General features: G+C 54.2%; 2 protein-coding genes and 1 long non-coding RNA gene across 5 annotated transcripts in view; all 3 read right to left on the bottom strand.

Moving 5' to 3' along the window:
- The window catches only part of ANKRD40 (ankyrin repeat domain 40), a 28,653-nt gene extending 24,132 nt beyond the window's left edge, over window positions 1-4,521 (bottom strand). Inside the window, exon 1 of one of the 2 annotated variants that reach the window (XM_021415248.1) lies at window positions 4,436-4,521. In XM_021415248.1, coding sequence (XP_021270923.1) covers window positions 4,436-4,447 — 12 coding nt within the window. In that variant the 5' untranslated portion in view covers window positions 4,448-4,521. The remainder of the gene's footprint in view (window positions 1-4,435) is intronic. The other variant, XM_021415247.1, reaches the window with a different exon arrangement.
- On the bottom strand, window positions 162-4,470 carry LOC110407488 (ankyrin repeat domain-containing protein 40-like). Its single transcript, XM_021415250.1, has 5 exons — window positions 4,326-4,470; window positions 3,866-4,014; window positions 2,813-3,226; window positions 2,138-2,313; window positions 162-1,480 (listed from the first exon to the last, which is right to left on the bottom strand). The coding sequence occupies exons 1-5, from the start codon at window positions 4,445-4,447 to the stop codon at window positions 1,337-1,339; spliced, it is 1,005 nt and encodes a 334-aa protein (XP_021270925.1). The 5' UTR covers window positions 4,448-4,470; the 3' UTR covers window positions 162-1,336.
- LOC110407472 lies at window positions 9,067-14,639 on the bottom strand. 2 transcript variants are annotated; one of them, XR_002443909.1, is made up of 4 exons: window positions 14,606-14,639; window positions 12,876-12,990; window positions 12,626-12,774; window positions 9,067-10,732 (listed from the first exon to the last, which is right to left on the bottom strand). It is a non-coding gene; the product is annotated as an uncharacterized LOC110407472 (long non-coding RNA). The 2 variants fall into 2 exon arrangements; XR_002443908.1 differs by having other exon boundaries at window positions 9,067-12,774.

Here is a 15,534-nt window from a genome sequence, read left to right as displayed (position 1 = left end):
TTTCATTTTTTCCCAAATGGTGGTGAAGCATCAGACTGGTTCTGTCCCCTCCCCCAGGGGCAGACATCTGGGCAGGGAAACAAGGATGCTTCAGTAGAGCTCAGCTCAGTGTAAGTTCGTAGCACCACCAACAACCCTTGGGAGAACAGTAAGTTTTGTAGTTTGTTTCAGTTGTTGTTAACAACAGTTTATTGTTCAAAGAAAGCAAAACAAAATAACCCTGAAGTAGTGTGCCTTAGAGCTTATCAAACTGCATAAAACATACAAAAATATTTCTCTGAATGCATAGACTTCTTATTACAGTCAAATCGTGATTACAGTTTTAGTCTCCTCGCGTTAACAGTTATTCTTTGTGGAAACCAGAGCAAAGAAAGCTTTTTTAAGACCAGCTGCTCCTCTAGCTAAAGGTTCAGTAATTAGTAGAGGCGGTCTTCACAGTGACATCCTAACCACAGGAGCTGAGAGAACATAAATACACCTAGTACTGGTTTTTGAGCAGTTATTGCACGTCATCTGAGCTAGTCTTCAAGATAAATATGTAATTGTTAAGGTAAAAATGCCTTTTCTGTCCTACCCTAAAATCAAAGTGGGAGCCAGAGCCTGGGAATTCTTGTTTCATACAGTGTCTTCAGCTTAGGAGGAGTTGATCTGGGCTTTAGCTCCTGGGTGGAGGAGTATTCAGTGCATTCATAGCGATAGGGATCAAGGGGCAAAGGATGGTCACTGTTTTGAGTCCACTAAGCAGGAGTTTTAAGCCCAGGTAACTTAACAAGAGCCTCAGGTGGCTCTTCCATGCTGTTGCCTGCAGTGCGTGCTTTTACTGATGTCCCTCCGAGGACACAGCCCTGCACTGCAGTGGCACTGGCAGCCAGCACGGGCACAGCCCCTCGTGCTGCCATGCTGTGTTTATAGAGAGCAGCCACTGCCTGAATGCCAAATACCCTCTGCCATTTAACTTAACCAGGAAGTTCTACAGATAAATACACACAAACACACACCTGCTATTTCCTGATTGTCTTTTCCATGACTTACTTGGTTCAGGGAGCGGGAATACTCCACATCATTTCTTTGCTGCCCTCTGTTGCTACATACGACTAAAAAACTTAATTGAACCGCATTGGAAGTATGTGATTTTAGTAGACAAATGAGGTATCCTTTATCTGAATATAGTATCAAGTAAAAAAATAATAAAAGCGGAAGGGCATATTAAATATCAAAGACAAATTATTAGTTAAAATATTAACCCTGCCAATAATGAAGGTTTCACAGATGCTCAGTTCCCAGCCCCCAGCAGGCAGCAGTGTGTCCCCGCGGTGGCTGCGGGGCAGGCTGGCAGTCAGTAGGTCAGCTTGGAGGCGCTGCTGTTGTAGCATGGTCTCTCAGTCAATGCTGACGCAGCATTTCTGAAGGGAGAGCTGTCGCTTTTCACAAGAACTAACTCCAGCTCCTGGAAGTCCTGCAGCCTGGCGACATCCTTGTCCTTACAAAGACAGAACAACGTTGCCCCCTAAACATACCTGGTTGTGCTTGGTGCATACTTACAGTAGCTAAGGAAAGTAAGAACTAAAACTGGGGTAGTTGAGATGTGAGGGCAGCAATAAATGATGCAGACAGAGCAATCCTAGCAGTGCGTGCTCTCAAAGCGTGGTTTTGTTCCCTTGAACCTCATTATCATCTGCCTGTGTTTATGGAACTGAGCTAGGAGCTGGGACCAAACACATTTCCTTCACCATCTACAGAGCTATTTCTGGGCCGCAGAACATGCTTATTTGTTAATGGCTTATCTATAAATTATGCAAATACCAATTTGTGGTATTTCTTCCTCTAATATTTGTTCACCTTAAGCAAATACTGAAGCACCACATGGCAACTGTGTTAGAAGTACCCTAATGTACTCTGATATATTAAAAAAAAATCTATCATCATTCCATGTGCCTGACGAGCTGAAATAATGGCTCACTTTGACAAGAATATTTTAGGTGAGTTACAGAGGTCCAAGGCCAGTCCCTTGTCCTTTCAAGTTCGTGAGCTTCAGTTGGTTTTGTTCTATAACGTGCCCCACTTTGCTGGTTTTTACAGAAACAACTTTTCTGGTGTCTGCGAAGCGCACAGATCAGTCACCGACTCCGGTTCTTACCTTTCTCAGCACCGTGTTCGGTAACTTCCTGATCCTCTCCACGTGCTGGGGATCAACGCCCAGCTCACAGCAGCTCACTCTGAGCAGATCCTGGTACGTCAGCTCCTGCCTGTCCAGTTCAATTTCAATGAAGTCGTCGTCTCTGAGGTTCTGGACTCTCACCTTAAGCACAAGTTCTGATTTAAAACAACAGCAGATATTAATTATTTCCCTGACAGCCGAACAAAACCAAGCCAAAGGTCTCTAGTTACCTTTTGAGCTCAGGTTCTACAGTGCCATGTCTGTTACCTCCCTGTGCAATGAAGGGAAGCATTGATGTCTCAGCAGCCGGCAGCTGAAGGGCGGGGGGCAGTGCGGGCAGCCTGACCCACCCTGCTGCTGCCAAACTACACACACAGCTCTGTTCTGTGCTGCATCTTATTTTGCAAAATGTGAGGTTGTTTAGTCACAGACTGAAGTGGAGGAATGCAGTTTGCAAAGCGTTACTGTGATTAAGATACAGTACAGCAGTTAATCTTAGTTAAGAGAGCGGGAAGAGAAAAAGTTCTGTGTAGCTGTGGATTTTTGGCCAACGGAATCAACATCTCTAACTCTATTCAACGTTATTCTAAACTTCACCAGTAACAAAAACGCGCAGCAGAGTGTAGCAGAAGGACGACAATTTCCCTTTGTTACCTTGCATGTTATATGGGAAAGCTCCAGTAAGGAACAAGGGCTGGAAGGCGGGGGCAGGCCCAGGCCCAGCCTGGCTCTGCGCTGCGGTGCCGCCGGGGGCGGTGCTGTGCGCTGGGGGCTGGCAGGCACCGCCCTGCTCCGCGCGCTCCCTGCGGTCCGGCGGCCCGGGCAGCCGAGCTGCGGCGGGCGGCGATGGAAGAGCGGCCTGGCTGGTGCGCGGTGCGTGCTCCGGAGCTGCCGAGGAAGCAGGGCTGGCTTCGCTCTGGGAAGATGAAGAGGTGGAGGCGCTTTCGTTCGGAGACTGTGCCGCGCTGCGCGGAGGGCTTTCTTCCGTACAGCCCCGAGGGAGCGGAGGGCCGGCAGCCGGCAGGCTCCCATCGCACGCTCCGTGGCCGTCGTTTTCTTCTTCTGTGGCTGAAGTTCAGCAACGGGGAGTAGGGGATAAGAGAGAAAAGCCACCAGGTTACCCAGTTATCCTGTTAAAGACACATCGCAGTCCGAGGTAAATACAAGGATAACACTCAGTTATCATAAGGATGCAACACCGGGAAGGCAAGTGGCCCTAACGTGAAAGGATATCAAGAAAAACACACGTATGTTTTTAAAATGTACAACTTAACACAAAGCGGGAGAAGAATAGCCATTGAAAGATGGCATTTCTAGAAGTGCAGTTCCTGTTATTCCAGAACTGACCGTGGTATTTTGCTGTATCTCATTTTGTAACGCTTTTAATACAGCACTGTAAATGGTTTATCACAGCCCACGCCTGCGTATTGACCACGTATTTCTCTGGGTAAGGGAAGAGCCCTCCAGGCCTAGCAGTTCTGCAGGAAATTCTCGCCCGACCGAGGAGTTCTGGACACTAACGCTGGTGTCAGAGCAGCTCGGAACTCCGCTCGCAGGGCACAGGCGTCGGGGGGGAGGCGAGCGGCAGACGGGAAGCGGCAGGCGCTACCCCCGACTCGGACGCTGCAGCCCTACCCGAAGCGGTGCCCGTCCCCTGAGCGGGACAAAGCGTTACGAGGCCAAGACCTCCAGAGACGGGCACGGTACCTCCCAGAATCCGGCGGATGTGCGGCTTGGCCGTGAGCTGCGCAGCCAGCTGCCCCGCGGCCGTGGGGATGCGGCGGTCGGCGCCCGCGTCCAGCAGGAGGGCCACCACCGGCGCGTGGCTCCGCTTGCAGGCCCAGTGCAGGCAGGTCCTGCGGGAGGGACGCGGCGCCGTCAGAGCGCGCACAGCGCGGCTTCCCGGCCCCGGCTCGAGCCGCGGGGCAGCGGGCCCGCGAGGCCTGGAAAGGTCCCGTCCAACTCGAGCCGCGCTTTGCCCCGGTGCCCCGCAGCGGCTGCGGGAGGAGGGCGGCTCGGCGCCCCGCGGCGCTCTGCGGCGGCACGGCTCGGGCGCAGCGCTCCGTGCCGAGTCACGGCGGGACGCGGAGGAACCGCTCCTCGGGAACCACGCGGCGGAACCCGCACCCCGCGCGGCCGCGGCCCGGCCCCGCGGCCCGGCCCTCACCAGCCGTCGATCTCGTTGCGGGAGTTGACGTCCGCCCCCGCCGCCAGCAGCCGCCGCACCTCCTCGGCGTCCCCCAGCGCCGCCGCCTCCCGCAGCCGCTCCTGCAGCTCCTTCGCCTCCATCCCCGCCGGGGGCGGCCCCGCGCCCTTAAGGCGCTGCCGGGCCGGGAATGCCGCGAGAGGGGGACTCTATTCTCTGTGGCAACGCCGAGCGGGAGCTTTGGTTCCTACCGACAGCGCCGCGTGCGGGCGGCCCGGCTGCGGCTGCGGCTCCGCCTCGGTCTCCTGCCCAGCGCTGCCGAAGCGCTCCGCGGCCGCCCGGCCCGGCCCGGCCCATACCACCGCCCGCGTCCCCGCAGCTCCGAGCGCCCCGGGGCCCCGCCCCGTCCCCGTGCTTCGCACCGCGCCTTCCGGGAGATTTTTCCCGTCAGCGCACCGGACCCCAGCCGGCCTGCTGCAAACCGACCGACGGACCGCGCCTGCCCGCTGCCATTGACGTCGCCGGCTTTCGTATGGCGTTCTCTAGCGCTCCTTGCTCCGTCCGGAGCTGAGTTTCGGCAGAGAAAAGAGCTGTGGGAAGTCACGGCTAAAAAGGCGCAAACCCCGGCGCGGAGCCGCCCCGCCCTCCCCCGCCGTGTCCCGGCGCGGCGCGGTGCACTGTGGGCCGGGCGAGGAGCGCCGCCGCCATTTTGTCTGTGTCAGTCCGGAGCGGCGCGGTGCGGTCGGGGCGCGGGGCCTCGGGCAGCGGGACGCGATGATTTCGGCCGCGCAGCTCCTCGATGAGCTGATGGGCCGGGACAGGAACCTGGCGCCGGACGAGAAGCGCAGCAACGTGCGGTGGGACCACGAGAGCGTGAGTGCGGCGGGGCCGCCTCTCCCCTCCTCCCTCCCCTCCCCCCAGGGCCGGGCCTGGTCGGAGCGGCGGCGGCTGAGGGGCGGGGGAGCGGCAGCGGGGCGGGAGGGACCCGCGCTGAGCGGCTGAGCGCCGGCACCGGCGTCCCGGGGAGGGGAACGGGGAGCGAGGAGCGAGGAGGCCGCGGCTTCGGGCGGGCGAGGCGTTCTCCGCGCGGCGCCGTTAAGCGGAAGTCGGGCGGGAGCCGGGGCCCTGTGGGCCGGGAGCGGCGTCGGGCGGCGGCGCAGCCACGCTCCGCGCAGGGAGCGCTCCCCGCCTGCAGCTCGCGCCGAGCCCCCGGAGCGGCTGCGCGGAGCGGGGCCCCTTTGTCGGCACCGCTCGGCTCTGCGGGGCGTCTGGGGCTGTACGCGGCAGTATCTTTCCTTTTCTCCAATAAGCGGCGCGAACAAGGCTTATTTTGCGTTCTGTGGGAGTGTTTTCCATGGATAGAGCGGAGTTTTAGTGAATGATGACTCTTATTACCGTCCATTCTCATGGTATTGCCGAGTGATTTCTGTAAAGAATAGCTAAAATCAAAGCCTAGCTGTGATGACAGAATTCCTGTAGGTATTTCTCTGGGAGAGATGAGAACTGTTGAAATGCAGATTTATTTCTCATTCACAGTGCGGTTCTGTGCCACGATACGTTATTTTTAAGAAGAAGTGGCACAGTTAGGACGTGATTCCTGAGATGCGTTTGGTGTCTCTGTGGTTCAAACTGCTGTACACATACAGTTGTGCTTTGTGGGGCTCCTCCCACCTCAGCGTTTTCTCAATATGGGTTGAAGTTGGGGGGAGGGAGAAGTGCCTCACTGCAGTCCTCAGCTGTGTCTGAGTGGCAGAGGTTGGAATTCGATGTTTTCCAAGCAGCCTTGTGTTACTCAAGGGACGGCGGCTGCGTGTGTTCCTTGCAGTCCGTGAGATAAGGGCGCTTGCTGTGTGCCTTAGGCTGGCAGATCCCAGCAACTTGGGTTTTGTTACAATTTCTGCTTGGAAGAAATACCGCTGTGTAGCTAAGTTGTGCGTGTCAAGAAGGAGGTTGTTAGTTCAGGAAGTATTCGTGACATTCTTGGTGTCCTTCTGCACTTCTTAACCAAACACCATTATTCAGGTGAGTGTTCAGTTATATATTTTCTTTTTGATTCTGAACCTGAAATAAAAGGAGGATCTTCTGCCCCGGAGATGCAGAGCAGATGGCCTGAGCCACGTGGGCCCAGGTGGGGTAGCGGAGGGGATGGTTTTGGTCCATTTCTGAAGGTGAGAAAGTCTTCACCTATTCTCTTTAATCAGATTAAGATGGCTTTGTCTGTAAAGGAGTGATCTGTTTTTTCAAACTTCTGGCCAAAGAGGTTGACAGTAACTGTAGGAACCTCTTTAAGATGCGGTTCAGTTGTTTGCACGTGTTCTCCAGAAACAGGACCTGGTCTGCTCTTCAGCGCTAGGGAGCTGGGAGCTGTCCCCTGTGCGGGCAGCCCGGGGCGCAGCCTCCATCCTTGTGGGAGCTGCTGCTGTTTGCACGCTCCTGCCTCTCCTGATGAGATTCATAGGACTGTCGCTAACCGCAGCCTCTCCAGAAGGAATGTGTTCCTAGGTGCTGTAGTCAGTTGACAGGTTTGTAGCAGACATTTGCTGGTGTTAAAATATAAAGATAAATTTCACTGTAATTCCTTGCATGCCATAGAGATTAAACTTGTAATGTTGACATGTTTTGAAAGTCAGTAAATGCAGGTAAGGTTCAGGTAGTAGCATGCATTCATCTGCTCGAGTGCCGTTCTGTTTCCAGGTCAGTTGCCCGCGTTGGTGTCCTCCCTGGTGAAACCACCCGGCTGTCAACGAGTGACCTTTGTGCTGTAGGTGTGTTGTGCCCTCGTGCCAAAACTCAGAATTTTGTGTCATGTTTTCAGTTGCAGAAGGTGACCAGAACAAGCTCGTCTGTTTCCTTTGTCGTTTGTAGGTTATGCATGAGCAGATCCAGAAACCTAAGGGAGATGCAGTGAAGTGCAGGATAGGAGCAGGTTGCGTGACAGTCGCTGAAGTGCAGCGTGATAGCTGAGTGTTTATTTGCAGTATTATCGGGTCGTGTTTCTCATGTATTGCAAAGCCTTTTGTAGAGCTTATGTTCTCACTTTAGAACTTTGACATGGCTGAAGGCTTTAATCTTAAGAAATGGAAGTTCCAGCAGCTGTGTGTTTTGGTATTGCGGCGTGTCCTTGGGCAATCAGGTCTAGATCTGACACAGAGGCGTTCTGCTCGGTGTGCAGCTGCAGCTCCCCAGCATCGTGTGCTGTGGTCTGTCTGCTTATCGCTGCGTCCCTAGGTCAGCTCTGCTTCTGGAACAGCAGCTGAAAAGCTTCCTCTGTCCAGGCGTTGGTAGGTGTGCTGCCGCTGCGGTAGCGGGGCTGGTTGAGGCTGCCCTGCAGCTCAGGAAAGGCAGACGCTGGCTGCCTGCTCTCCTCTGCTGCCTGCTCTCCTCTGCTGCCTGCTCTCCTCTGCTGCCTGCTCTCCTCTGCTGCCTGCTCTCCTCTGCTGCCTNCGCCATTTTGTGTCCGGGGCCGCGCGTCGCCCTCCGGCCGGGCCGTCCCGTTACCGCCGGCTCGGGAGGGAGCGGGGCCGGGTGGGAAGCGCCTGGCGCTCCGCGGCGGCTCGTGCTCCTTCCCTGCCCATCGCTCGGGGCTGAGTCACCGCGGCGCGGGCTGGGAACGCGCCGGGTTCTGTTCGGCCGTCAGCGCCGAGCCAGCCGCGGTGCGTTCCGCCGCCCGTCACCGCTCAGCGCCGTTCCTAGGAGCCCAGGCGCGTACGTGTGCCGCGCGCTGACGGCCGTGGGGCAGCGCTGCCCCGCACCGCGGATCCCGAGCGCTCGGAGCCGGCGGCCGGGGCTGAGAGAAGCTCCGCGTGGCTGAGAGGCGCCCGCGCTCCGGGCAACAAACGCTGCCGTGCGCGGCGGGACGGCTCCGAGCGATCGCGATGGAACAATCCGTGCGATGAAGCGCGCGGGCTCCCCGCGGCCACGGGGAGCGGGCGGGGTGCAGCGTGCCGCGCACCGCTAGGTGTCAGGGCGGGACCGCGGGAGCGCCGGGCGGGGAGCGCTGACCGCGCCGCGCTCCTGCGCGTCCCCGGCGTCTCCGCGCCGCTTCCCCGCTGCGGATCGCGGAGCTGTGCGCGCTGCCGCAGCACGAAGGGACGCGCAGCCCGGCTCCGCGAGCGGCCGCGTTCGGGGTGCGGGGCTGTTCCTCGTGCTCTGGCGGCGCTCCGCTCCCGGGGCCTCACCGCGGCTTCTCGGCGCTCGGAGGCGCTGCGCGGGGCGGTCTCCCCCCACCTCCAGTGCTGGTGCCAAGCCCCGTTAACGCAGCCCGGGGCACCGTCGCTGGGTTACACAATGTCTTCTCCCTGGAGTCATAAGATTTCCTCTCGCAAGAAAGGCTGCAGAAGAGGATTAGGACTCAGCACTGCCGGCTGCCGCCTTTGCCCTTCCTGCCCGTGCTTGCTCCCTGAGCCTCAGCCCGGCCTCGCCGTTACCCCGTTTATTGGCACTAGTGTGCATGCATCAGAACCGAGCGCAGCCAAGCACTCGCTCCTTCCTTGCTCCTTTCCCCATCCACAGCTGTGTGTGTGTTTCCATACGCTGAGCAGCGGGGCCTGTGTGGCCGTGTTGATGGCAGCAGGCTGCTGGCCGTTACCTGGGGATGCTGCTGGGATCTGCACCCAGTGCTGTGTGCTCATGGCTCAGCTGCCCAAAAAACAGCAGCCACTTTGCTTCCTGAGTGTCCCTCCAAAATGGCCTTGGCCTTCAGCAGCAGCACACTGAGCCCCTGCTCTGAGCCATAGCAAGAGGTGGAAGCACAGGAAGAGCCCAAGGGAGCGATACTTGGGGTTTTGTCTGGGACTCACAGGTGCTCACCAGCCTCGGGCGAAGCCCTGGGCCTTTGGGCATCAGTGGGAGCCCCGGAACGCGTGGCAGAGCCAAGCAGTGCTGAGATGTGACGCGCTTTGACAGCCTGCTGCTCGCAGCAGCCACCAGGGACCCGTCCACATCAGCGGGCCATTCTTTGTCCTCAGAAGTTTTCTGGATTTAATTGGCTTCCATGTAATCTCTGCCTTTTTGCAGGCTGCTGGCTGGGACCGAGCTTCTGCAAGGGTTCTTTTCTCCTTTTTTGGAGAAACCCCCATCCGTCCGTTAGGTCTGTGCCCCTTTCTGTATTTCAAGGCTTGTGAAGTCTTTTGCTCCCTTTGCACTTCAGGTTTAATTCACCAGCTCTTTTAACCAACATCTCAGCCATTTAAAGTTATTATTAAACACCTTTTTAAAGGTTTAACCCCCAGTTCATCAGTGAGCACAGATACAGCTGTATCACTGCATTTGAAACACCCATTCCCCACCCAGCCCTGTCCTGGCAGTAAGGTACTGGAAGATTTAGGGATAGCCAGAAAACATAACCATCACACTTAAAGCACAGCCGCACACAGATTTAAAGCCATAAAACACCAAGGCCCAGGCAGACTGCAGGGCTGGTGAGGAATGAAGGTGAAATGAATTGAAAGCCAAACCCAGTACCCACAGAGCTAAGCTAACTCATAGCAATTGCCCTTCTTCTGACCTAAACTCACAGCTCCTCCGAGCAAGTTACCAAGTAGGAACTGATACACTGACAGTGGTGCTAAGGGCTGGGATTGAGGGCAGCTCTCAGATTTTTCTAGTATGTTCTCCTCTTCCCTTCATTTTTGCTCATGCTGCACTGTACCCACATCCCAGCTCTCCTCTAGCATCAAGCAGCGGACAGACTTTGGATGCTCACCCCAGGCTCCACCATGCTTCGATGTCCAGGCCTACAGAAATCCACCAACAGGCCTTGAGAACGGGGTGGCAGGAGGTGAGGGCACACAGCTCGCATTGGAAAACGTCTTCAGTATCTGGGGAATTGAGAAGGACCTGCTCCGCCCAACACATCACTTCAGAAATTAGGTGGATTATTTACTTTTTCAGTTGTTAATTTAACATTGTTCCTATTCGTAGCACAAACAAATCATTTCTGAGCAAACAAGGCAGGGAACTGGAACCTGAGTGGGGTGGTATATCAGCTCAGGGACTCGTGGTTAAGAAGTCCGGTAGATTTTGATAACGACTGGAAATTGTTCAGTGGATTAGTGGCTAAAGGCAGTTCAGCTTCGAGCAGTGACAAGCTCGAGCTGCAGTGCGTGGATCTGAACTTCTGCCCGGGGGGTTGGTCCCAGAGCCTCCTCTGAGCCGAGCGATGTCCAACCCAGAAAGCTGAGCAGCTCAGGGGCTCCTTGGCTTCCCTCTGGGCATCTGGCTGCATTCCTCTCTGCCCAGGCCTGGGGACTCTCACCTTGCTCTCCCAAGCCATGGAAGTGGCCTGGCCGGGGCACGCTGCGCTCCTGCTCAGTGTCCTGCAGGGACATTTGGAGCCAAAAGGTTTCCGTGGGTCTGCTCCAAGTTCAACTCCTGATGGCTCGTGTTGGAAATCCACATGCTGTTGGCAGACAGCGGAGATGGTTCACCTGCATTTATAAACATAGCTATAAATCCATAGCACTAAGGATTTTGGTAAGGCAAGGCCTAAACTTGTTTCTGTGGGGCTGTAATTCTTTTAGGAGATCCTGGCCCCATGCAGAAGACCAGAGCAAGGTCTAGATTCTCCTTCGGTTGCATTTTAACCATCACAGAGGAAGCCACAGACGTGAATCAAACTGGTCACACTCAGGAGCTGTGCCCTGCACACTCTTCACAGTGCTGACACGCGGGCAGCTGCAGCTACACGTCAGTTAGAAACTCTCCATTGACTTGGATGGACTTTCTAGCAGACGCTATTCAATTCAACAGAGTAATTAGCAAAGCTGTAACTAAAGAGGTCTCCATGGAGATTGACAGCATCACCTCTCAGCTGGTACATTCTCTGCCTCCTATTCTAAATTTGTTCTCGCTGTCTTCCTGGCTCTGATCCATAAGGTTTGCTAAATCTTCCAACATTTGTGATACATCAAAGCAGCGGAGAGGTGGGCAAAGGCAATGGGGAGGGAGCAGAGAAGGAAATAACCCAGTGCTTTAAGGAAAGGAACAGAAACTGTTCAGACACACATAGTCCGAGTTTTGAGAATGGGATTAGGCAGAGCAGCACCTCTGCCTGCCTGTCACTTGCAAATTCTTGCTAATACTTTAGGAGCTTATTGGAGGTCAGCACCAAACACCCAAACAGACTAATCTGTATTATAGACGCATAATCAAAGTCACAAGGTTTTACATAATATATATTGGTGACACAAGAAGTGTTTGTTCGAATAATTTTGTCATCAAGATTAGCAGCCATGAAAGCCCCTACTGTGCACTAACCTGGTTTTCTATGGCCACCCCATTGGTATGCAGCGATTCCTCAGAGAAATCAGGAGCTGAGAAAGTGCAAACCAAGTTATGTGCTCTGAAGCAGCAGCATTAGCAGATTTTTGGCCACAGCAAAGTAAAAAAGAAAAAGAAAAAAAGAAAAAAGTGCATGTGTGTGAGTTCAGAAGGGTTGTGCTAAACTCTGAAGGGCTGAGGTCTCACAGTAAGGCTGTGTGCAAGCTCAAGATGCACAGAAACAAGCGGCTGTGGATGCCATTTTTGCATAATCAATTTTTTCCAGGCAGTTTCAGGGGTTGTGGCAGCACCACAACCACGTGGTGCTTCCGCAGTAATAGCAAGCAGGGGCACAGGAGACAAGATGTCACAGAGTGCTTGGGAACCACTCATGACCTCGGAGTCCCCCTCAGGGAGGTGGAGGCTGTGGCAGGAAGGAAGATGCGATCTCAGCTCACACAGTGAGGCAGCAGCAGGGCTGGGAGCAGGTTCCAGGTGGATAATAATGCCACATAACAGATCTGATTGATTGTAAAAATAACTTTGTTCATGGAAATCTCAAAGTCTGTAGGAAGTCTGTTTTTTTCCACTGCGCACACAAAGCTGCAGTAAGTACAGAGCTGCAGGCACAGCTGCAGCCATGGGTAGCAGAGGTGATGTAAAGGCTTAGCAGGCACATGGGTCAATTTGTTGTCATGCCCGAGGCAGAGCAAAGCAAAGCAAAGCTCCTGTGATGGTGCCCCAGCTCCTCCCATCCCGCTCCAGGCAGCCTGGCTGGAGTTCACCCCTCCGAACTGAAGCACCCCACTAGGAATCCCATTGCCCTAAGAGTCCCCACGGCCAGAGCCGTGCCAGCAGGACGCCCACAGCAGAAACCAGCACTCAGGAGGGCCAAGTCATCCTCTGGGCTTGCAGCAGTTCAGATGCTGCTCCTATGTGAAGCCAGGGCTGAACTCACTCCTGAAAACTCACTTTGTGGAGCAGAGCTCTGAACAGGCCTTCGGGTCAAGAAAAATCAAGCGCCGGGTGGGATTTCCAGGGGGGTTTGGCTGCAAACTCACCCCACTCCCCTTTGAAGTCAGGAGAATATTTTCCATCTTCTTCCACCAGAGAAGGATCAGGCCATTGCAGAGCACGTTTGAAACATTTGCCTCTAATGATGCTACAATTCCTTTGTACCTCAGGGCTCACAGAAGGCCTGCTGCAGTCACTGTTAAAACACAATCCCAGCAATTGGTTGGGTAGCACGGCGAGCACAACACGCACAGGGAAATTGTAACAATTAAACCACGCCAATCTCCTCAGCGTTACCTGCAGCTCTCTGCCGGCAGCCGGCACGTCAGAGCCGGTTATCTTCAGCCCTACCACCAAACAGCAAGAGCTGCAGCTCCTTGAGCCCCGCTGCGCTGCAGGCAGACTCTTCATGCTGCAAACAGGAAAAGATTACAAGAAGAATGGGCATTGAATAAGCTGAAGTCAGAACGAACAGCAATGAAAAAAAGCTGTGAAATACAGACAAACATCCCAGCAGCAGGAAGGCAGGAGTGCCGTGCATGAAGACCCATGGAAGCTGAGCATCACAGCATGGCAGGCAGCACCTGCCAGCTCTCTGCCTTGTGCTCAGACTTGCGCCCTGTTTGTACCAGCTCCGCATTTGGTCAGCACTAGATGTTTCTAATAATGGTGCCAGTGGCCCAGAGCAGATTTATGAATCATTGCCGGTGGCCTTCACCTGCATTTGGGCTCTGCAGGGCACAGCATGGCATGGAGCTGGTGGTGAAGGAGCACACAGGGCACTGCAAGCTGAGCCAGGGCAGCTCAGCATCAAGGGGCTGCTAACACACCCAGCTCCAGGTGTGGGGCTGCTCCAGGCACAGCCCACATTGTGCACGAGAGCCAGGCATGAGGGTGTGCAGCCAGGCAAAAGAAGGCAAGGAATCTGCAGCTAGAAAGATTTTTGTCCTAATTTAGATTTAAATTCCAGAAAGACGGAATTGACGACGAGGATTTCGTGGTATTTGCAGAAATGGAAATAGTTCCATTCTGTGAACGTTAGTTTTGTTTATAGCTGAGTTTTGGATACCAAACCCTCAGAGCAGCTCTGGGAGTTCCAGGTTATCCGTCGCCTGTTGCTGCATCTCCTGGAGAGGCTCCTGGACCCAGCAAGGGCCCTGAGCTGCTTCGGGCTGAGGGATTTGGTGAAACCTCTGTTCTGCTGCAGGCAACTTCACAATGAAGCACAAAGAATGGCAAATATGCAGCAGTTCTGTTTTACCTTACAATATTGCAGCTCAGACCTCAGGGGTCTGTAAACTTTCTGAAAGGACCAGCTCAGAGCAGTGATGAGATGCTGCCTGCACACAGGAGTCACAGGGAATTAAGGCTTGCAGTACAAAGCAGGAGAAACTCCGGCTTTTCAAGGGGGAAAACACGGGAGCTGGGGGCTTAATTTAAAGCACAACAGCACTTGCACAGCAGGTTAAAACCTTGCTGTTTGTATAAGTTGGCTCACATCACAAACAGCAACAAGAATTTTCTATATTAAATTAGGTTTTTGAAAAGCAAACAGTGCCGTGGGGTTGGAAGCGGAGCCTCAGACCACAGCCTTCCATGGCTACTGCTGTGTGATTCTCAGCAAGTGACTTCCTCCCAGCTTTAAATTCCTTAAAATAAATAAGGAAGGTTGAATTAGGGTCATTTGCAGACTGAAGTGGATCTGCGCAATGGGTTTAATGATATTCATTAGCCTCCTACAGCAGTACATGTGGAACTAAATTAACTCACGTTCCTGGAAGGATGTTACATGCTCTGGTGAAGGATGTGCTGAGCCTACATCAGGCCTGCACTGCCACTTTTATTCTTGGTTTGCATTCAAATAGAGCTGGAAGCAAGAAAATCTGAAGATCACTGCTGTAATGCCACAATGTAATGGAAAGCACAGCAATAATAGCAGAGTGGCACAATCCTAGGCCACAGCAAACGACAACAAGCCCAAACGCAGCAGCCATAGACACAGAAACAAAGGAAGAAAAACTGCTTACCTGTGGAAGGCCTCAGGTACACAGGGATCTCCAGTGAGATCCCCTCACCTCCACTGCCAACCCTTAAATGAGGGCTGGGAAGGGTGGATCCTGGCTCCACATTGCATGCACCTGGGCTCCCCTGGGCTGGCCCTGCCTTCCCCCCAGGTGCTCAATCACTGCTCCAGGCCCTGACTTTGCATTTCTGCTACAACCACCACCAACCAAGGCACCTGTTCAGCTGTGAGGGTCACATTGTGGTGCATGCAGAACAGCAGTGCTGCAAGAGTGGGAACGTTTCTGTTTGCACCCTGTGCCGGAGGGTCCTTAGGTGCTGTTATTCAGACTAACCATCCCGATGTAAGGCAGGATGGATGTATTCCCAACATTTGACCTTTGCAGTCTTCCCAACCCAAAGATGCCAGCTCTATGGCCTCCCTGAATTGTCCATGGGATACCTAAGGCATTGCTTCCGAGAGAGGGAGAGAGGTGGGCTGGTGAAAAGTAGGCTTCTGCACCCAGCTTTCCGCATATCTCACTGATAACTGGTTGACTCTCTTCCTTTGTACCCTCTTTGCCTCTTGCTGTGCTGTTTCAGACAGGATAAACCTAGCAATAATGAACCGTCATCAAACTGGCAATTGCTTCCTGCCCGGCTTACGTTAGCAGAGAAAGAAAGCAAACGATGATTAGTCGTATGTCTGCACTCAGAGATAAAACCCCCGAGCAGAAGCCATCTGCTGAGGGATAAAACAATAACTCTGGCACCGGCCTCGTCTGAGAGCAGTGCCATCAGCTCTCACCGAAACAGCACAGTGCAGGCCTAATGCTGAGCTCTAGCAGGTGGCCCAGTGCCCTGTAGTAAACTCCCTGACATTATTGATTTTTTCCCCCAAACTGAGCCCTTTTGTCTAACTACATTAACTTCTGCTTACTGAGCATCTGCGCGC

Source organism: Numida meleagris, chromosome 17 (genome assembly GCF_002078875.1).
Source record: "Numida meleagris isolate 19003 breed g44 Domestic line chromosome 17, NumMel1.0, whole genome shotgun sequence".
Lineage (NCBI taxonomy): Eukaryota > Metazoa > Chordata > Aves > Galliformes > Numididae > Numida > Numida meleagris.
Note: the sequence above shows the minus strand (reverse complement) of the source record. Positions and strands in the feature narration are given on the sequence as shown.

Coding starts and splice junctions, on each gene's coding strand:
- LOC110407488 (XM_021415250.1), bottom strand. CDS start 4,447: ATGGAGGCGAAGGAGCTGCAGGAGCGGCTGCGGGAGGCGGCGGCGCTG. Junction 4,015..4,325: donor CGCAACGAGATCGACGGCTG/GTGAGGGCCGGG, acceptor TCCCTCCCGCAG/GACCTGCCTGCACTGGGCCT. Junction 2,314..2,812: donor TTTCCCATATAACATGCAAG/GTAACAAAGGGA, acceptor GTTTTAAATCAG/AACTTGTGCTTAAGGTGAGA.